Below are 22,689 nucleotides of genomic sequence, written 5' to 3'. Positions count from 1 at the left end.
AGACGATTTTCTACAAGTCACTGATCAAGGTTTTTGGTCTATGAAAGTGGAAATTATTATTCGATTTACACATAACATTTTCACCATGTGATGCCTTATGCCATTTCTGATTTCATAAAACTAATTTAGCATTTTCATTATCACCGGAAGTAATGTAATTTTGTCAGGATCACTTACATGTAACAAATGTATACAATGAATTGATATTGCTGGATTTGGTTGATTCTGTGTACATTTTACTTGGTGTGTGCAATGCTTATATGGAAACCTTTTTAATGGTTTCATCGGTACCGGAAGTGACATATGTTCAAGGGTAACGGGGCACCCGTGAAACCCGTCATTACTGCGTCGCAGTTCTAGTTATTATTATTTACAGATATCGATCTGGAACCAAATTTTCTATCGGGAAACCCATGTGGTGGTTACTTGATAAAGTATTTTTGAAACTTCTGCGCAGACCGGAAGTAGCCGAATTTTGAACGGTAGCAATAAATCAAAAAGCGGCCGTGGTTTCGCCAATTCTTTACCTATTTTAAAACAATTCACATTTTTGTAAACCCTGAATCTTTTCCGAGGGGGGGTTGGATGGCTGAATGGTTAGCGTGCGCACGCTTTATCATAAAGTCTGTCATTGAGTCGACTGGCGTGGTTTCGAATCCCCGGTTGTACGTGACAAGGAGTAGGGTCGCCTGTCCAACCGCATGGGTTTTCTCCGGGTCCTCCGGTTTCCTTCCACTGCTAAAGACCCCTACGCGCAAGCGAATTATTGAAATAAATTTAAGTCATATATTAGTCCCGAAATGACCTAGTTTGTGTCGAGTGGACGTTAAACCACATTTATCTCTCTCTCTATCTTTTCCGAGACAATGGCTATCTCACATTTTTCAATTTCGAACATTTATCTATGGCTTTTGGCGTTCGAATTAGAAAATTTAAATTTTTACAAAAAACTTTTTTATTTATGAATATTTTTTAGTCGTGTTTTACACAAAATTAACGAGTCATCTGACTTGGGCAAAAATGTGAAAAAATTTTGTCTCAGTAATCTTCCTTGGCCGTCATTGGCTAATTCAGTTTTTCAGTCCTAGATTATTTATTTATTGCTTGATTTGTATAAAACAAAGTTCATAAACTCTGTTGTCTCAATTGTCATTGATTTTGTTACCGATAGAGTTATCTGTCTGTCGGCACCAGAAGTGGCTTAATTTTACCAAAAACTACAATTTTGACAGTTAGGTACCATTTTTCGAAAGCAAATATTATTTTTTAAAAAAACTGATATAACTAAAAGAGTGTGCCCTTTAAAGGCGCACAAAATGTTGGGCTTGGTTTTTTTTAATTTCGATTTCATTTTCGAGCAAATTCGATTAAGAGGTGAAAAAAGGTGTAAAATTGACCTATTTACAACCCATTCAGGCTTTTCAGATTTTAAAATATATCTACGTAACTTTTATAAACTTGTAGCTATAATCCATACAAAGAAAATGTATGTTAAAATTAGTTTGTAATATAAGCAGTTACCTAGAAATGGGCAATTTTGCATAAGTCACTGTTTTCGTTATTTTGCCTGTAAAATAGTCAATTATTATTGGATTTTCACAAAAGTGACACCATTTGATTCAAAAAGCAAGTATGCGTCGTATCAAATTGATTACAATTTAAAATTGACACCGGAAGTGACGCAATTTTGTCAAAAAATGCATTTTTAACTTTTAAAATCAATATTTTTTTCAACCAAGAATTATTTAATATGTATTACCGGTAATAATTTTAACTTTTGGTTTACATTCACATATTAATAAAATTCATACGGTCATATAGATTTCACAAAATTATTTCTAACTTATTCAGTTGTGGAGAAATAGGCGATTTTCAACAGGTCACTTTTCAAGGTTTTTGGTCCATAAAAGTGTCAATTATTATTCGATTTTCATAAAATTTTCACTAATGCCATTTACAATTTCATACAAGTAATTTAAGATTTTCATTATCACTGGAAGTAACGTCATTTTGGCAAAAACTGTATTTTTAGCCTTCAAAACAGATATTTTATTCGAATGAGTCTGATTTGTAATGTTTTTAAAAGTATGATATTTGATTCAATCAACAAATAGATTGAACCCATACGATCATACAGATACCAGAAAATGGTTTCTAACTTGTACGGTTGCAGAGAAATAGACGGTTTTTGGTCTATAAAAGTGGAAATTATTAATCGATTTACATAAAATTTTCACCATGTGATGCCTTATGCCATTTCTGATTTCATAAAACTAATTGAATATTTTCATTATCACCGGAAGTACTGTACACTTACATGTAAAAAATGTATAAAATGAATTGATATTGCTGGATTTGGTTGATTCGGCGTCCATTTTATTTGATGTGTGCAATGCTTATGTGTCATTGGATAGCCCGAACAATGGACAATCGTATGACATCTAAATGGTAAAAATTCGCTGGTTAGGCAATATATAATGGGACGCTGAAAATCTAGTATTTTCATGTTTGGGGGCTATTCAGATGCTTTCATCCCGAAAACATCTCTTATTTCCTTTCTTAAACTTCTGTTACTTAGAGTCCTAACGGTGGTCTAGGATGTGAATCCAAATTTAAAAGTCTCAATATAGTATAAATGGTCCAAAAAGGGCCACAATCTTTGAAAAAGTCGAAAAATCGTTATATCTTCTTCTAATGGTATAAGAGAGATAACACATTGGCATCAGACTACCAATTATTTGCTAAATATTGTTAAATATATCTTCTGATTTTCCTTTCTTTTAAAAACTGTCCCATGGATCTTTCTGAAACTTCTGGTACAGGAAGTGAAGTTCCCATACAACGTGTTAAATCTATCCCGACAATGATCCGTAAACCGGAAGTAGTCGAAAAAATATTCAATATTTTAAAAAAAAAGATAGGTTGCCAGGCAACAAAACATACGCCCACAGCAGCTAAATCGTCCAAGCGGTCGTCAAGTGTTGTCGCATATTTATTCCTTTGTAGGTAATTGGGGGTCTTTACAAGACAGTTCCATACAGATCAGATTATAAATTTTGTCGATTGAGGGTTAACAAGGTTCTACAAACTGAAACAAGGGTCTAAACTCTGGAAGTAATCTACAGAAATTGTTGAAATTTGACAGGCTTTTTCGTTTTACTAATTTAAATAATGCATATAAATTTCATACAGATCACATGATCACTTTTGTCATTCAAACGTTCACAATTGCCATAACTCTAGAAATTATTGACAGAAACTTCTGAAATTCAATAGATCTGTTTCACAAATTTAAATGATGCATATAAATTTCATACATATCGGATGATAACTATCATCAATCGAGCAAGGTTTAACAAATTGAAACAAGGGTAATAACTCTAGAAGTAATTATTGTAAATTGCTGAAATTCAATAGGCTTCTTCGTTTCACTAATTTAAATCATGCATATAAATTTCACAAAGATCGGGTGATAACTTTTTACGTTAAAGCGTTCACAAGGATCAATAAAGTGAAACAAGGGCCATAACTCTAGATGTAATAAACGGAAATTGCTGAAATTCAATAGGCTTCTCCGTTTCACTAAAAATAAAAATTCACCATCATCAATCGGGAAGTTGGATGGTTAGTGCATGCGCATTGTATCGTAAGGTCAGTTATTGAGTCAACTGGCGTGGTTTCGATTCCCCAGTTGTACGTGACAAGGAGTAGGGTCGACTGTCCAACTTTGTGGTTTTTCTATGGGTCCTCGGGTTTCCTCCCACTGCTAAAGACCCCTATGTGCAAGCGAATTATTGAAATAAAATTAAAACATATTATTATGTTAGTCCCGATATGACCTAGTTTGTTTTGAGTGGATGTTAAACCCCATTTCTCTCTCTCTCTCTCTCTCTCCATCATCAATCCCAAGACAAATAATTTACAAAAATAATTTTGTTAAGACTCCATTCTAATAATGTTCTAAAAAGAATTAGAAAATGTCTAAGGAATTCAAACAGAGGTGACTTTGCCCCTTTTAGTGGGACTGGTCCCACCCCTTTAAGGGCAAAGTAAAGTGACAAAAATTGTCACTACACCTGAAATGGGGGGTCCTCAAAAAATCATTCACAACACCTTTAGTGTCTTTATTTTGGTGCCTAAACATGCTTGATGATACTGAACAATACAAAATGGACGAAAATCAAAAACACCTTTAGTGTCTTTATTTTGGTGCCTAAACATGCTTGATGATACTGAACAATACAAAATGGACGAAAATCAAAAATAATGACTTTGGAATTTGTAACTTTGGAAAATATGAAGAAGCAAATATACCATTCAGCACTGCACAGCTACAGGATAAACAACTCAACATGGGAAATCACAAAGTCTCACAGAGATACCTGAATATATATATACTACAACCATCAAGACTTCAAATTTTGAAAACTATCTTTGTTTTAGCACACCAAGTCCATATAATTAAATTTTTTTTTTTCAAATATCCTCCATTTTTTTCAAGGGACTACTTTCAGACGTTTTGTATGGAGTACCATCATAAACATCATTTGGATTAAATGTTTCGGGTTTGTATGGAAAATTGTAAATACTGCATCACAATTTCCTTGAAACTGCTTTTGGTTTTCAGCAATTTGTATACGCCCACATTGAAATGTGGACGTATATTGCCGTCGCCCCCGTCCGTCCGTCCATCGTCCACAATTTCTTGTGAACGCTCCAACGCCAAAAGTTATCATCCTATCTTTCTGAAATTTACATGCATTATTTAAATTAGTGAAATGAAGAAGCCTATTGAATTTCAGCAATATCCATTTAGGGTATTACGTCTAGAGTTATGGCCCTTGTTTCACTTTATTGAACCTTGTGAACGCTCTAACGCCAAATCTTTGTGAAATTTATATGCATTATTAAGATTACTGAAACCAAGAAGCCTATTGAATTTCGGCAATTTCCGTTTATTACGTCTAGAGTTATGGCCCTTGTTTCACTTTATTGATCCTTGTGAACGCTCTCACGTCAAAAGTTATCATCCGATCTTTCTGACAATTCTATGCATTATTTAGATTGCTGAAACGAAGAAGCCTATTGAATTTCAGCAATTTCCATTTATTATGTCTAGAGTTATGGCCCTTGTTTAACTTTATTGATCCTTTTGAACGCTCGAACGCCAAAAGTTATCATTCGATCTTTGTGAAATTTATATGCATTATTAAGATTAGTTAAACGGAGAAGCCTATTGAATTTCAACAATTTCTGTTTATTACGTCCTTGTTTCACTTTATTGATCCTTGTGAATGCTCTAACGCAAAAAGTAATCACTCAATCTTTGTGAAATTTATATGCATGATTTAAATTAGTGAAACGAAAAAGCCTATTGAATTTCAGCAATTTACAATAATTACTTCTAGAGTTATTGCTCTTGTTTCACTTTGTTAAACCTTGTTAATGCTCGATTGATAATAGTTATCATCCGATATGTATGAAATTTATATGGATCATTTAAATTTGTGAAACAGGTCTATTGAATTTCAGCAATTTCCATCAATAATTTCTAGAGTTATGGCGATTGTGAACGTTTGAATGACAAAAGTGATCTGTATGAAATTTATATGCATTATTTAAATTAATAAAACGAAAAAGCCTGTCAAATTTCAACAATTTCTGTAGATTACTTCCAGAGTTAAGACCCTTGTTTCAGTTTGTAGAACCTTGTAAACCCTCAAACGGCAAAATTTATAATCTGATCTGTATGGAACTGTCTTGTAAAGGCTCCCAATTACCTACAAAGGAATAAATATGCGACAACCCTTGACGACCCGCTTGGACGATTTAGCTGCAGTGGGCGTATGTTTTGTTGCCTGGCAACCTAACTTTTTTATAATGAATACACATTATCATTTGTATTACTTCTCAATTCACCCCTTGAAACTTTGTGCCAGGAAGCATAAAGATGCACTAACAATTAAACATTTTTACTAAGTTTTACAGTAAAATTTGTTTTAAATTTTATTCAATATTTATTCACACTCAACACTTGTTTTATCTTAGATTGTACACTAATAGTCCACTATTGAATGTGGAAAGGTCCATCTGAATGATTGATTGGAAAATATGATGTGTTTCAAATGGTACGCCATAGATATGAATTTGCCCTACAAAAATTATATCTAGGTAACAAATTCTATATCAGACCCTCAAAATGATTATTATTCTAACATAAATGAATAATAATCTATCCAAAATTTAGAAACAAGCCTTTTTGCTAACATTTACCAACACTTGACAACGGTAGTCATGATAGCTTCGATTTTGAGAGTTCTGTTTTCATCAATTTACAGAACGGTCCATATGAATGTTGATATTAAAAGATGTGACAGTTCTTGCAAATGAAGCGCAATAGCCTATAATATTACGATGTGATAGTATAAGTCAAAAAGTATTAACTGCATTTTTATTTACCTTTTTGTGTCGAATTACTGCTCAAAGGAAGTGCACCGTTGCTCGCATCAATGAGTTCATGCATGCCTGTATATTATCAAATCCCGTAAATGACACCTCATTTGTATTTTGAAATGAATTAATCGTATTCCGCAGTTGTTTAAATTAAAAAATTAAAAATTTGTATTTAAAATTAACACTTTGCTCTTGATATTAGCATAGGGTCAAGGACATATCGCCGATACAATGTTCCACTAAGCGTTGTCAGTTCAACGATTATTATTCGCATCACTCGTCTAAAGACATTGTCGTGATCCAGCCGGGGCGATCAACTAGACTGTTTGTTATCGTTAATAAGAGAACTTCTTACCGTGCTGAAATCTATAGTATAACTATTGTGTATGGTGAAATAGTTCCGGCTCGTTCATCCGGACTAAAGATGCGGCGTGCTATATATAATAAGTGGCGTGCAGTGGCAGCAGACGACAGAAAGTAGTGCAAATATACTATGCATTCTTACTACATAGACCGGGAGCCCAGGGGGTCAACCTAGCTGAAAAGTGTACCAATTTTCTCCTATATGGTATCAATGTATGTATATCTGGTATCATCAGAATGTAAGTCTGCCGGGTTTCTGGTGGTGGGTGTGGTATTCCACGCCCTAAATGCCATGATCCCCAACTAGGCTAGATGAGCTCAAAAGTGTACCACACGAAAATCTTACTGCAGAGAGAGAGAGAGAGAGAAATGGGGTTTAACGTCCACTCGACACAAACTAGGTCATTTCGGGACCAACATATGGTATAATTTTATTTCAATAATTCGCTTGCGCGTAGGGGTCTTTAACAGTGGGAGGACCCGGAGAAAACCCACGAGGTTGGACAGGCAACCCTACTCCTTGTCACGTACAACCGGGGATTCGAAAACACGCCAGTTGACTCAATGACAGGCCTTATGATACAGCACGCACGTGCTAACCATTCGGTCATCCAACCCCCCATCTTACTGCAGTGTACCGTACATCTTCGGGTATTACAAAAACACTCTGACAGACATTTCTAGTGGTGGGGTACCCCTGACAGAGCTATTTAATTGCCAGACATTTGTAGTGATGGGGTATCCTTGACAAGTGTTATCTAATTTCCAGACCAAAGCTAGGCTAGATTAGCTCATATCTGTACCACCTAAAACATCTTTGGAGTTGTTCAGTACCACCACAGGAATTATGAATGACCACTAGCAGACAGTTTGTGCATCCGACGCCAAAGGTTGAGTATTCCGAAAAGGACTAGTATTCCGAGGACTTCCCATTGGAAATCGAGAAGGGCTATCACTGCGAAACATATTGCTAGTTTGAGGTCTCAGTGGACTGTTGGAATATTTATTGGGATACCTATCATTAGATCGAACTTGACTACGGGAGAATCTGTTTTCGTACATGCGTGGACTGGATGCACGCGGATTATTGTACGGCGAAGAATCATAACGTTGATAATTTGATGGGAAACTTGGCAAAGGACTTGGTGAACGTGGATTACTGTACTGTGAAGAATCGTTACGTCTGTAATTAGAGGGTGAACTAGGCGAAGGCTGTTTATTAGGTATGAAATCATCAATGCGTCGGTAAATATACATCGGACTGTTCGATCTTTGCTGTTGATGATAAATCTGATAATTTGGAACATAAGGTCTGGATGCTGTGGTGTTGAAATTATCAACAGGAGTAAGAGAATTATTGCGTGCCTGCTCTTTCATGGATGAAATATCCTCTCTGCAAACGCCCTCTTCTTGTATGGTGAATCTTACTTCGAAATCCTCCGGACAACTCACCTGCCTTTGATTATAGGACACTGATTTCTGCGAGCCAAAAATAGCTTTGGAGTTAGCCTGCGAAGATTTGATATATTTTACCGCCTTATATATATTTCGCGGGGATTTTTCCAGCGCAGATTTAGCAGAATCTTTATCCTTACATCCCCGTAAAAAGGCTTCCACAGCAATATAGTCCACCGTGGAGTTATTAGCATAGGGTGACCCATAACCATCAATTTAAGTGCTAAGAAATGAACTCTCTGAGCGAAATCATCCAAAGACACACTCCAATTGCTTTGCATTTTGGAGTTCTCTACTAGAAATAACAGGGGCATCTTTCCTGCTGAAACGACGCTTTAGCTCTTTTACCAGCCCATGATACTTACGAATATTCAGTCTGTTTAAATATTCCAGGGCTGACCCACGAAGGCAGTCAGACATTCTCTCAAATCGTTTCTTCTGAGACCAATGACACCTCCGTCCTACGCGGTCAAATGGATTAAAGAACGACTCCCATGAAGTCTTGTCATCCCCGGAAAAACACAACATTTTTGGACGATTTGGATTGCACTGCCGCGATCATTCACCCTCCGATTCCGATGCAGAAGAATCCTCCTGAACAGAAGAACGCTCACGAGAACGATCAGAGGATGAAGAAGACGAACATCGACGCCTTGGAGTTGATTTGGACTTTAAGTTGGGATCTTCCGCGGCCATATTAAATGCAGCACGTTTGTGCTGTCCATTTAAAAGGGACCGTTTCCTCCTAGTAGTGTGTGGAAACTTACCTCCATTGTGTTCTTGATTTTATATTCTTGTTTTTCCAGCGTATAGACCATCTTCAGGAATGGCATCAGCAATTCTCTGCAACTCTTCATCTCGTCCCTTAATGCCTAACGAAGAAGACTGACGAGGAGCTTGTCTAAATGACTGCACCCCCCTATCAGATGGGACAGTTGCATTAACAATGGGATCTATAAGTTTGGACAGCGGAAAGGAAGCAGGTTGCGTACTGGTAGGTGTTGACTCTGCTTTAAATTTGGCAGGCCTTGCATATAAGGCAAATTCAGATCGTAACTGCTGCCCAGGTTATCTAATTTTTTGTCAAATTTATCTGATAAGTCCTCTATTTTAGAATCTATGGAAGTGCTGAGGTTCTGAATTAGTCTTATCACATCAGCAATTGAAGCGGTGTCAGGGTCCAGTGGTGGTGCGACAACATTCCCGCCTACAGCGCCAGCGACTTCTCCGTCAGCAGTACCAACAGATGAGTCCTGTGGTAGGTCAAAAGAAATAATACCCTCATTCACCCAATCCTGCCAGTCAGTTTGCATGCCAATCGTTTGCACAAGATAATTGATGGTCAGTGGTCCCTCCAATGTTCTTAATGCGACTATTTTTTCAGCTCGTTTTTGTCCAATGCGGGGAATTAACATCAACTGATCAATGGTGGCAGTTTGTATTTTGATTGCCATACTGGTAAGATAATTATCAATTTAATTACAAATAATAAAATCTTTTTTTTTTATTCGATATACAATGCACTTGGATATTCCACTTGAACCAACAAAAATAAATTTGTCAGCGATGGAACAGACCCTTTAAATTAACTTGCACTGTGATCAAGGTGTTTGTTTGGAACTTACTTTAAGATTATAACATGAAAAATATTAATGCCAGGATAGACAAACAAATTAAATTAATGATTTATATATATGTAATTATAATACAAGTTTAATTTACAGTTGACCCAACAAGAACCTCCAAGATAATCTCAGAAGCAAGATGGATGCTGTAACCAGGGATGTCACGTGATGACGCTAACAGAAATCTGATTTTCACTAATGTTTAAATCTCGATGTAAATCTCAGTTTTATCCAAATAAAATGTATATTTATGATATAATAAATTAAATTTAAGAAATAGACTTGTCTGATTTACGTATTTCAAGCTCTAAGTAATGGGACTATTTTACCTGAGCAGAAAATGGCATGAAATTCAAAACAAAGAAAATATTTCGATATAGCTATATATAACTAAACCTGGCGAGTATACTGTATTCCACAATGGTATCAATTCCTCTATCGGCGACGCCAAATGTCGTGATCCAGCCGGGGCGATCAACTAGACTGTTTGTTATCGTGCTGAAATCTATAGTATAACTGTTGTCTATGGTGAAATAGTTCCGGCTAGTTCATCCGGGCTAAGATGCGGCGTGCTATATATAATAAGTGGCGTGCAGTGGCAGCAGACGACAGAAAGTAGTGCAAATATACTATGCATTCTTACTACAACATGAAGGGTCACTTTCAAGATTGAAAAAGAAAATGACAGATCCCAACCCCGTGGTAGCAAGGACGGGGAAATCTCATACTACAAGGAAATAGGAAAGCAACTCGAAAATCTAAGACCCGACTACTGTACTACATAGATCAGAGTATAAATAGAGAGATAATAGCTGTCCTCAAGTTTTATCGTTTTGTCTGTATGGGTGTAACCGTGATTGGGCAAGAAAGTGATGAAACTGAAATTTTGGTTTACGTGATAACACGCGGATGTACGAATTAAAGGGGTATAGACAGTGAAATAGTGTATTGTGAGTAATAGAGTTTATTTTGGACCTTTGTAAATTGTATCCAAGGGCCATTATTCTGTGTTGGGAAATAATATCTTCAGCCTTGTTGGTGTTGAGACTACTAGTACTATGCAACAAGATGGTGTCCCTTTACCTTGCCCTAAAGCCGATAAATTGAAATTTGAACCACCACGGACAAGAAAAATATCTTTGATAGTGAAAAAAGGACAGAAAGACATCTAATTTGGAATTTAGAACCCTGAAATTGACCATGTTCACCTGTTGTCACAAACTTCCACTGGTGGGGCTGCTACCCAAATTTACCTTTTGGGATACGTAATGTATATTGGTAGGAAGTAAAATCTTCAGAACTATCACTACAGAAGCTGTTTTGCAAATGTCGATGAAATTACCGTGGGTATAATCTTTTTGTGTGTCTTTGCTATACCCGCACAGATCTACAGGAGTCAACAATATAAAAATCATCTGACCTGTATCCTGTAACCATCATGCACTCATGCAGGACAAGAACCATTGACAGCTGGAATTCGATTGTTACCCGCGCCAAAGGGGCGCTATTGCACTTTCGTACCTCTACCAGTTCCCGTGGTCGTAGGCACTTGACATTTTCAGAGGATGTTAAGGGGGACTAGCAATGACCACACACCAAATTTCACCCGAATCGATCAATAAATTTATTTTACCGACCATTTAATTAGTAACGAGAGAGAACTTCATCCGTTTGACGCCATTTGCTTTGTTTACTATTTAGACTCGAATAACAAGACACTAAGACGGAAACCGACACACTGCACTAGCTGTCTGACACTGCAGTTCATAAAAATTAATATAATTTTCGTATACTTTAATTTTTGCGCGATGCCACCATTTTCTATAAAATAATATTTGGTGTTGATCAGTGGATTGGCCTTTAGGTGTGAATATTGCCGTGACCTTGATTTTGACCTTGAGTCCAAACTTCCCATCCATATCGGGGCCTTTGCGTTTATGCTTGCCGTGGCCTTATTTCTTACTGTACTATCAAAGTTAATGTTCGAGGTGAAAGCAGAGACGACGTCCTTCAGAAAAGATAATTGGGCCAAAGTCGTAGGTCAAGGTCATCTTACAGAAAACTAAACTCAAACTTTTCAAAGTCATTTTTGGGACATTTGACCTTGACTTACGACCTTGACCCCGTAACTATTTTCGAAGGCTATCACCTTGGTTTGAATCATGGACGTTTACCTTGGTCCTGTCGCACACTGCTCGGTCAGAAAACGAGAGGGCCCTTGTCCGAAAGGAAGTCTATGGGCGTGGTCAATGTGAAAGGTCGTGGTGACCTCCACTAGTCACCGTTAACCATCCGTGACCTTGACTCTGACCTTGAGTCCAAACTTCCCATCCATCTCGGGCCCTTTGCGTTTATGCTTGCCGTGGCCTTATTTCTAACTGTATTATCAAAGTTAATGTTCGAGGTGAAAGCAGAGACGACGTCCTCCAGAAAAGATAATTGGGTCAAAGTCGTAGGTCAAGGTCATCTTACAGAAAACTAAACTCAAACTTTTCAAAGTCAGTTTTGGGACATTTGACCTTGACTTACGACCTTGACTCCGTGACCATTTTCGAAGGCTATCACGCTGGCTTGAACCATCGATGTTTACTTTGGTCCTGTCGCACACTGTTCGGTCAGAAAAGGGTCAAACACAAAGGGCCCGTGTCCGAAAGGAAGTCAATGGGTGTGGTCAGTGTGAAAGGTCGTGGTGACATCGTGACCTTGACTTTGACCTTGAGTCCAAACTTCCCATCCATCTCGGGCCCTTTGCGTTTATGCTTGCCGTGACTCTATTTCTTACTGGATTATCAAAGTTAATGCTTGAGGTGAAAGCAGAGACAACTGTAACAGCCAGATGACTATTTGACTGTGTACAAGGGTTTAAGTCTAAATGCAAACACACCCACGACAAACAACTTGACTTATTGGGAATTGTCACAAATACAATACCGGTACCGAATACGTCTTGACCATTACTAATGATTACTATAAAACACATTTATTAGTTCTTGGACATTATAGATATCAGTATAAAGTATTTGATGACAATAACATAGCCTTTAATAATTCTTGAATTGTCTGATTTCTGAAAATATAAATAAACTTTATGTTTACAACTTATAATATAAATATGTGAGTGGCCATGACAAACATGACATGCAGAATATACAAACACATTGCGGTCTTGACTTGAGATATCCTTAAATAATTACTACTACTACATTCAGCTTTACAAAATAGATCTTGGTGCATACAGATAACATGAAAGAAGACAAAAAGAACATAAATATATATGCTTACAGATACGTTTGGCCCTTATACTATCAAAAACAAACTTTAATATCAATCTGCCATTATACTTTTTTTTATACTAAAGAAAGATAACTCCAAGTGATGTACTGCATGTCAGGAAAATTAAACCAAATATTAAAGGGGCATAACTCTTCTATGCTTATTTCAACATACCGGCCCCGTTAAACGTGGAACTTAACTAGTGGAACGTTTAATAAAAAGTAACATTACTGATTCTAAATAACATCATCTTAACCATAACAAATCAGATATAGCATACAATGAAGCACAATATTCTAATCAGACGCATTCTCTAGCAATACACACTTATCTACAGGTCTACATAAAGAATTACAATCCTTAGTCAGTAATTTTACAACGCGAACTGTTCCCTGATCATCCGGATACACTTCAACCACACGTCCCACGAGCCACAATCCTCTCGGTTGATCCTTATCCGGAAGTAAAATGACATCACCAATGACTAAGTTCCTTTGTTTTTCATTCCACTTCTGTCGTATCTGTAGAGATGAAAATATTCACGTGTCCATCGGCGCCAAAATACGTTAGCGAGGTACTGGACCTGCCTCCATCGGTTCCTACGAATATACCAGGCGGATAACTACCCGCAGCACGGAGCAACATCAAATGATTTGGTGTTAAAGCTTCTTGATCTTGGGATCATCAGATACCTTGGTTAACGGACGTCCATTAATGATCATTTCCACTTCACAAAACAAAGTGTTTAGGCTTTCATCGCACAATACTTGTTCATTCAGCAGTGAATCTAAAATTTTACGAACTGAGCGGATACACCTTTCCCAGATACCACCAAAATGTGACCCCGCTGGTGGATTAAAACACCATTCTATTTCCCTCTGTAGCATGAAGTCAACAATCTGTTTACGATTCCATTCTTCTATTGACCCTTTAATCTCTTTTCTACCAGCGACAAGATTACCACCGTTATCACTTCTAATCTTCAGTGGTGATCCTCGTCTACATAGAAAAGTATCTGTGTCCATTGAATGCAGAACTTCGAGATGAACGGCACGACAGGAAAGACAGGTAAAAATGCATCCATATCGTTTGAGCTGACTTCTTGCTCTTTTCACAAAGAACGGTCCGAAACAGTCTATTCCAATGTAGGAAAATGGTGGAAGATCTGGCGTGACTCGTTCCTTTGGTAGATCAGCCATTCGTTGATTACAAACTGGTGCATTTCTTCTGCGACAATTATAACAATCACTTAAAACTCGACGTACCGCCGAGTTACCGTTGATAGGCCAAAATAAACAATATTCCCTACCAGAATGAGCTAACATCTCATGATAATGGCGAATAACTAATTCAGTCACACGATTCCGCTTTGGTAAAATGATTTGATGCTTTGTGTCGAGAAGCCACGGTGGCTAGGTGGGTAAGGCGCTGGCTCGCTAGCCTGGAGGTCGGGTGTTCGATCCCTGCATTGGCCGAGAAAGTTCATCCCGATTTTCCGACGTGGTTTCCCCTTGTCAGTGATGCAGGACGGAGGGCCTGGCAAGGACAGCTGTCTAGTCCTTCGGATGAGACGAAAAACCGAGGTCCCGTGTAAACATTGGAATGCACGTAAAAGATCCCTTGGCAGTTGGAATTCGATATAAGAGTAGGCGATAGTGCCGCTGCCCGGGCAAAATTTCCCTCATAACACACTGTATGGCGTATGCCCGTCTTCATTAGCCCAGTATAGGAGCAGAACAGTAGGACGTTAAACCCCATTTCATTTCATTTCATTGCTTTGTGTCGAATAGTCCATTGTGTCTTCTCAGACGACCACCTACTCTAATTAGACCTCCGATCAGTACTGGATCTAGCTTGAATATAGGACTCTTTCTACTGACTTGATCATTTTCATCTTTCTTTGACAAAACAGTATACTCTTCCGGAAAACTAGTTTTATGCACGAGCTTCAAAATCTCTGTCTCTGCAGCCGTTAACTCCACAACTGTTAGTCTAGAGGGTTCCTGTAATTGCGTAATATTCCGACCAGACTGGTTTCCTAGACATCTAGCTTTAAGAATTTCCCGGTACCTTAAGATCCATGCTACACACCTCTTTAACTTGTACCACGACGAAAATCTTTTGATGAGCTGATCAAGAAGAGAGTTATCTCCTTTAATAACAAAACGTGAATGTTTCTCAGTTCTAACTTCAGGATCTGTGTCTTGAATTACATATTCGTGGGGCTGACCGGGCCATTCCAACTCATCCTTCCAAAGAAAATCCGACCCCGATATCAACTTGGAACCTCCTAAAATAGTCTTGGCGGCAACGCCCCTTGAAGCTTCATCACCGGGATTTCTTGCAGATTCCACGTACTTCCACTGCGAAGGCTCAGATCCATCCAAAATAGTCGATATTCGATTGCCTACAAAGGTATGAAACCGCTTATCTTGATTGTTGACATACTTTAGTACCGAAGTACTGTCTGTCCAATAAAAACTCTTTGTCTATCTTAATCTGTAGTTCTCTTGTAATTATTTTGTTTAATCTAACCGAAACTACTGCTGCTGACAGTTCTAGTCTGGGAATGCTTATTCTCTTTAATGGTGAAACTCGTGATTTACCAGTCACAAACGAACAGCATACATTTCCAGCATCATCAATAAAACGTAGGAAGCTGACAGCACCATAGCCGTGCTGTGAGGCATCCGAAAAACAATGTAATTGTACCGACACAACTCCAGCACACGATATTGGTGGTTTAAGACACCTACTGACATATAAACTAGATAGCAAAGGGAGATCCTCCATCCAGGTAAGCCACAATTTCTCATACTCATCTGGTATCTTACTGTCCCATCCAAGTTTCAAGCGGCAAAGTTCTTGGAGTATCAACTTGGCGTTCAAAACGAAGGGCGCTACGAATCCCAAAGGATCATACACTGATGACAGGACCGACAATATCCCACGTCTACTTCTTGGTTTTTCTTTCAAGACTACGTTAAAAGTGAAGCAATCCGATTCTGTATCCAACAAAACTCCTAGAGCGCGTTCGATTGGTAATTCGTCGAAGTCCAGGTTCTTCACAGTTTTAGCTCTCTCAGTCTCCGATATAGATTTAATAATGTTTCTTGAGTTTGAAACCCACTTCGTTAAATTAAATCCTCCTTTGAGTAATAGCTTCCTCATGTTGTCTACAAGATTTATGGCTTCGTTTTCATCATCCACAGACTTCAAACAGTCATCAACATAGAAGTTTTTCTGTACTGTTTCAACAACTTCGCTGTCAAAGTCTTCGCGGTTGTCTTCTGGGGTTCTACGTAGGGTAAAATTACAAACACTGGGCGATGAAGTTGCCCCAAACAAATGTACACGCATACGTAGCTCAATGAGTTCACCATTAACGTCAATTGACTGCCACCATAGGAAACGAAACACGTCTCTTTCATCTTGAGGCACATTCACTTGATGAAACATAGATTCTACGTCGCCCATTAATGCATAGTATCCCTGGCGAAACCTCAGTAACACTCCAACAAGGGAACTGGTCAAATCTGGGCCCTTAAGTAGTACGTCGTTCAAAGCTATTCCCTTAAACTTTGCTGCGCAGTCAAAAACGACCCAAAGTTTTCCTGGCTTCTTTGTATTTAACACTGGGTGGTGTGGCAGATACCATACCCTATCGTCAGCCCTATCTATATGGCCAGGGGGAACTACCTCTGCGTATTTCTTCGAAAGAAGTTCGTTGATTATCTCGGAATACTTTTCAAATAAAGCAGCATCTTTCAGGAATCTTCGTTTCAATAACATTAACCTGTGTTCTGCCATTATTCTTGGATTTGGTAGTTGTAGTGGGCCATGTTTCCAAGGCAGCGCTACTTCATAGTGACCATCAACCAGTTTTATAGACTGTTCAAATACAGATAATGCTTTACTATCTTCGCGAGACATGGTGACTAGAGTATCGTCAATGGAATCATTAAATTCATAGTTGCAAAACTGCTCAAACCGCTGGTTGAGTTCAACATCTTTCTTGATAAAATTACATGTCCTCTGCTGTGAAACATTCTTCCCAAAAGGTCCATTAATTATCCAACCAAACTTTGTTCTAACAGCAAAGGGGCCGTTACTCTGGCTATGTCTGATTTCTAACGGTTCGAAAAGACCACTATTGTCATTGCCGATCAGTAAATCAACTTGTTGTCCCGGTGCTAACTTGGGTACAGTAATGCCCTTTAAGTGCGGCCAAGAGTCAATATCTTCTTGCGTTGGGATATCTGCAGTCGATATAGGCATGGACGGGAGAGAATATACCGAGTTCAATACAGCAAGGTGTTCTTCATCCTGACTGAGGAATTCCAGATCTGTGACCGAACTGTTTACGGGATCGTTTCCCTTAACAAGCGTAGTTAATCCTAGCTGTATCGGTTTGCCGGTTATACCAACTTTACTTAAAACTGTATTCGTAACAAATGTGCCGTTTGAACCACTGTAATATAACCCGATTGCTGGTAACAGTTTTTCGCCATTTCTAATTTTACCAAAAATAAAGGGTTGGCCTATCTTTGACGATTTCAATTTATCTCCATTCGCGAAACAACTTGTAGCTTGAGGAATTGGATTATGCTGATGAAGTATGGTAGCATGGCGTCCCTTACATAGATCACAGTTTATGCGTTTTCTACAAAAACCAGCACGATGTCCATAAGTTAAGCAATTAAAACAGAGTCTACTTTCCTGAACTAAGCGCCGTTTATCGTCAATATTCATTTTCTTAAATTTCTCGCAGTCGACTAATATATGATCGCCTTTACAAGAGGGGCACTTTGGGAATGATCTCGAACGCGTATCTTGTTCTGTCTTACCCGTTCTCTCTTCTATTCTTCCAATTTAGTCAATAAATTAGTTCTTGAGAAGTTACCTCCCTTGAATCTTGTTTTACGCTTGTCTCCTGAATCAGGTGAAGTAACAGTATTTTGCACGTTTCCGAAAACTGGATGTGTAACTATTCTCGCCTCTCTTCTCACAAACTCTGTAACATCTATAATAGTGATTTCCCTGTCTTGAAATTCAGTTATGTAGTCGGCTTTATTTCTCCACTTTTTTCTTATGTCGTAAGGCAACTTGGAGATTATTCTTTTCAAACAGTCGGTGTTATCTAGTTTACTTATGTAGCCTATTTCATTTAAAGTGTTGGTGCAACTAGTGAGGAGATCTGCAAAACGTTGTAGATTTACGCCGTCTTCTGTTTTTGTTGCGGGCCAACTTGTCACTTTATCAACGTAGGCTGTGGCGATTTTATAGTTTTGACCGAATCGTTTTTTTCAACAACAGAATGGCTTCTGCATATCCATCATTCGGATGTTTAGAAAGACAGCTTTTCATTAGGTCCTGGACTTCACCTCTGGTATACTGTATAAGAAAATACAATTTGGTACTACAGTTATCAGTTTTATCTGCTACTAAATTCTCGAAGGCTCTCATGAAGGCGTGGAATTCAACTGGATTACCGCTAAATACAGGCATTTCAGGCTTAGGAAGTGTTAACAGTAAAGTACTCTGCATTTGTCCTTTCATCATTTTCTCCATACACTTCATCTGACTCGACAGTATATCTTGGAGTGTATTACTTGGTGGCGGTGCACTACCCGGATTATGTTCACATTTACCTATGTTAACGTCGTCATTTAGTGAGGGGTCTGGCTGAATACATGTATTTACCATTTCTCTATGTGAAGACTCCCTCTCTTTAGCCTTTCTTTGTTGATTTTCTAAAATCTTTATTTTATTTTCAACTTCTTCTTTTAGGGCTCTAGCCTTTTCTAAACTTTCACTTCTAAGAGTTGAAGAAATTTCTGAATTATCATCATCTGAGCAACTCGCCATTGATCTGGTTTGTAGGCCTAATACATTATCCTGACGTATAGAATTTTCTGACGATATTTCAAATTCATGATACTGTGTCTTGAGACGTATATCTTCCTTCATCCACTGCGCTAATCGTTTTCTTAAATTTGTGGTTAGCTGTTTCATTTCATCATATCGAACATATTCTTCTTCAATTTCAACGTCATCTCGCACGTTTCTGAGAACTTGAGTGTGGATGCACTGATACCTGTCCCACGATTCTTCCATTTTACACATCATTGTATTTATTTCTTCCTTAAAATTGTTATCAATACTACTAATTTCACTTGAAATCAATCTTCTCAAATCATTTCTCCTTCTTGTTAAATCCTTTACGGCTATCTCTACACGGGCGCTATCTTCATCCATAATAACAGTTTCTTGAATGATTAAACTTCCGTCAAAATTTATAGCAGTAGTTCTTATTAAAGTTCGTTTCCTTCTTGACCGTATCTAAATTATTGTAACAGCCAGATGACTATTTGACTGTGTACAAGGATTTAAGTCTAAATGCAAACACACCCACGACAAACAACTTGACTTATTTGGAATTGTCACAAATACAATACCGGTACCGAATACGTCTGACCATTACTAATGATTACTATAAAACACATTTATTAGTTCTTGGACATTATAGATATCAGTATAAAGTATTTGATGACAATAACATAGCCTTTAATAATTCTTGAGTTGTCTGATTTCTGAAAATATAAATAAACTTTATGTTTACCACTTATAATATAAATATGTGAGTAGTCATGACAAACATGACATGCAGAATATACAAACACATTGCGGTCTTGATATCCTTAAATAATTACTACTACTACATTCAGCTTTACAAAATAGATCTTGGTGCATACAGATAACATGAAAGAAGACAAAAAGAACATAAATATATATGCTTACAGATACGTTTGGCCCTTATACTATCAAAAACAAACTTTAATGCCATTATACTTTTTTTATACTTAAGAAAGATAACTCTAAGTGATGTACTGCATGTCAGGAAAATTAAACTAAATATTAAAGGGGCATAACTCTTCTATGCTTATTTTATATTACCGGTATTAAACAAATTACATTTAGAATCAACAACGTCCTCCAGAAAAGTGAAATGGGTAAAAGTCGTAGGTCAAGGTCATCTTACAGAAAACTAAACTCAAACTTTTGGGACATTTGACCTTGACTTACGACCTTGACCCAATAACCATTGTCGAAGGCTATCACCTTGGCTTGAATCATGGACGTTTACCTTGGTCCTGTCGCACACTGCTCGGTCAGAAAACGGTCAAACGCAGAGGGGCCCGTGTCCGAAAGGAAGTCAATGGGTATGGTCAATGTGAAAGGTCGTGGTGACCTCCACTAGTCACCTTTAACCATCCGTGACTTTGACTTCGATCTTGAGTCCAAACTTCCCATCCATCTCGGGCCCTTTTCGTTTATGCTTGCCGTGGCCCTATTTCTTGCTGTATTATCAAAGTTAATGCTTGGGGTGAAAGCAGAGACAACGTCCCTCAGAAAAGATAATTGGGTCAAAGTCGTAGGTCAAGGTCATGTTACAGAAAACTGAACTCAAACTTTTCAAAGTCAGTTTTGGGACATTTGCCCTTGACTTACGACCTTGACCCCGTAACCATTTTCAAAGCCCATCATCTTGGCTTGAATCATGGACGTTTACCTTGGTCCTGTCGCACACTGCTCGGTCAGAAAACGGTCAAACGCAGAGGACCCGTGTCCGAAAGGAAGTCAATGGGCGCGGTCAATGTGAAAGGTCATGGTGACCTCCACTAGTCAATGCTAACCAACCGTGACCATGACTCCAAAATTCCCATCGATATAAGGGCCTTTGCGTTGTCACGTACAACCGTGTAATCGAAACCACGCCAGTTGAATCAATGACAGGCTTTATGGTACAGCACGCTAACAATTCGGTGGTATGGCTACACAATAATATAAGTATTGCGTATTTGCGTTAATAATAAATATCAATTATTACCCAAAACCCTCATTCGGTGCCCATCGCTTTTTTTGTTTTATCGTAGTCATACGTTATACTATAACCAACGATATAAAATACTATACCCCCCCACCCCCTGCCACAAACACGCCACCACCACCCAATAGTAGATATTGCTATATTCTATAGCCAACGTAAATAAATATTACCCCCCCCCCCCCACACACACACACACACACACACACACCCACACCCAAACACCACCAACCCAGATATTACTATATTCTATAGCCAACGTTAATAAATATTATACCCCTCCCCCAATCTCGTTGTAAACTGCAGTTGTTATCTATCATAGTGATTACGTTATTCTATAACCAACGTTAATTATACCCCTTCCCATTTACTAGTCACCTGGCTGGCCTACACGAATTTGAGGATAAAATTGTTTAAAATGTATAAATCTGCCCCAACCCACTGTCTCGTGGTTGACTATAGTGTTAATTCTATTTCACCATATCGTATACAGGTCACAATTCTATGGAATACAATTACTGAACAACAGCGTATTCAGCTCCAATCCATACTGTCTCCTAAAGATTACGACACAGTGAGAGAAAAACAAATCAGTTCGAATGCCCTGTTGGATGGAACTGTCAGAAAGCGGCAGGTGGATAAATTCAACAACCTCAGATCCTCATTACCACAGCGCCCAGTTTCAAATAATACCAGACAATCGAGAGAAGAATACTTAACGAAAACAGTAGTCAACCTTAGTGATCGAGACTTAACCGATGACGAAATTACCATTCTATCAAGGGGATTAAACTTTGCACCGACCACAAAGTCCCTGAACCATGACACCTATATTGTCAACATTGAGAAAGGATTACGTCAACTCGCTCCAGGTGGTAAAGTCGATTACCTAAATAAGGCACCAAATAACTGAAATACTAGCAAAGGCATCCACCAAGCAGCAGACGACCAATGTTTCCCGCCAAGAAAGGAAAGCCCTCAATGACCTAAAAGACGACAGATCTATCACAATTGTTTCCGCCGACAAGGGAAAAGCAACAGTCATCATGAATACTCACGAGTACCTCACAACGGTCAACGGTTTACTCCAAGATCCAGCAACATATAGAAGAATCCGCAAAGACCCAACAAACGCGCACAAGGACAGCCATGAAAACTTGCTTAAAAAACTAAAAGAAGACAAACAGATCTCTGAAGCTCTCTATTACAAGCTCAGACCAAACCACCCTCGACCACCTTATGCCAGGGCTACTATAAAAATCCATAAAAACCACATGAAAGCCCGTCTGCTGGTGTGTTCTCGAGATTCAGTCTTCTACAACACAGCCCAATATTTATCAAAACTACTTTCCTCACTTGGCACAACTGCATCGTCCTTCATCAAAGATTCAGGTGAATTCTGTGAGAAACTGCAGAATATTCAAAACCCCGGGAGGATGGTCTCATATGATGTTGTAGATTTGCTTACAAATGTACCCAGACTCTTGTTGAAACAATGCATCAATTCAACATATTTCTCCTTGGGTGACGATTTCTACGAACAGACCAATGGATTACCCATGGGAAGCCCCCTCTCCCCTTTAATTTCAGAAATATTTTTAACTGATTTAGAAGAGAAGGCGCTTCAAACAT

At 38.3% G+C, this 22,689-nt stretch overlaps 2 protein-coding genes across 6 annotated transcripts in view; one reads left to right on the top strand and one right to left on the bottom strand.

The window, feature by feature from the left end:
• LOC126807896 (uncharacterized) overlaps positions 1 to 6,881 on the bottom strand; it is a 56,766-nt gene extending 49,885 nt beyond the window's left edge. The window contains exon 1 of one of the 3 annotated variants that reach the window (XR_007674206.2): positions 6,809 to 6,869. The gene's annotated coding sequence lies outside the window, so the exon portion shown is untranslated. Of the gene's footprint in view, positions 1 to 6,459 lie in introns of all 3 variants that reach the window. The other 2 variants (XM_050532781.2, XM_050532772.2) reach the window with 2 other exon arrangements.
• The window catches only part of LOC126832717 (angiomotin), a 147,446-nt gene extending 137,352 nt beyond the window's left edge, over positions 1 to 10,094 (top strand). The window contains exons 13-15 of one of the 3 annotated variants that reach the window (XR_008787453.1): positions 9,078 to 9,265; positions 9,656 to 9,729; positions 9,996 to 10,078. Coding sequence is in view for 1 of the 3 variants with exons in the window: in XM_050532374.2 (XP_050388331.1) it covers positions 9,078 to 9,140 (63 nt within the window). In the remaining 2 variants the exon portion in view is untranslated. Of the gene's footprint in view, positions 1 to 9,077 lie in introns of all 3 variants that reach the window. The other 2 variants (XR_008787452.1, XM_050532374.2) reach the window with 2 other exon arrangements.
• The last annotated feature ends 12,595 nt before the right edge of the window (positions 10,095 to 22,689 follow it).

Source organism: Patella vulgata, chromosome 1, assembly GCF_932274485.2.
Source record: "Patella vulgata chromosome 1, xgPatVulg1.2, whole genome shotgun sequence".
Taxonomy (NCBI): domain Eukaryota; kingdom Metazoa; phylum Mollusca; class Gastropoda; family Patellidae; genus Patella; species Patella vulgata.
This window is presented reverse-complemented; position numbering and strand designations above follow the sequence as displayed.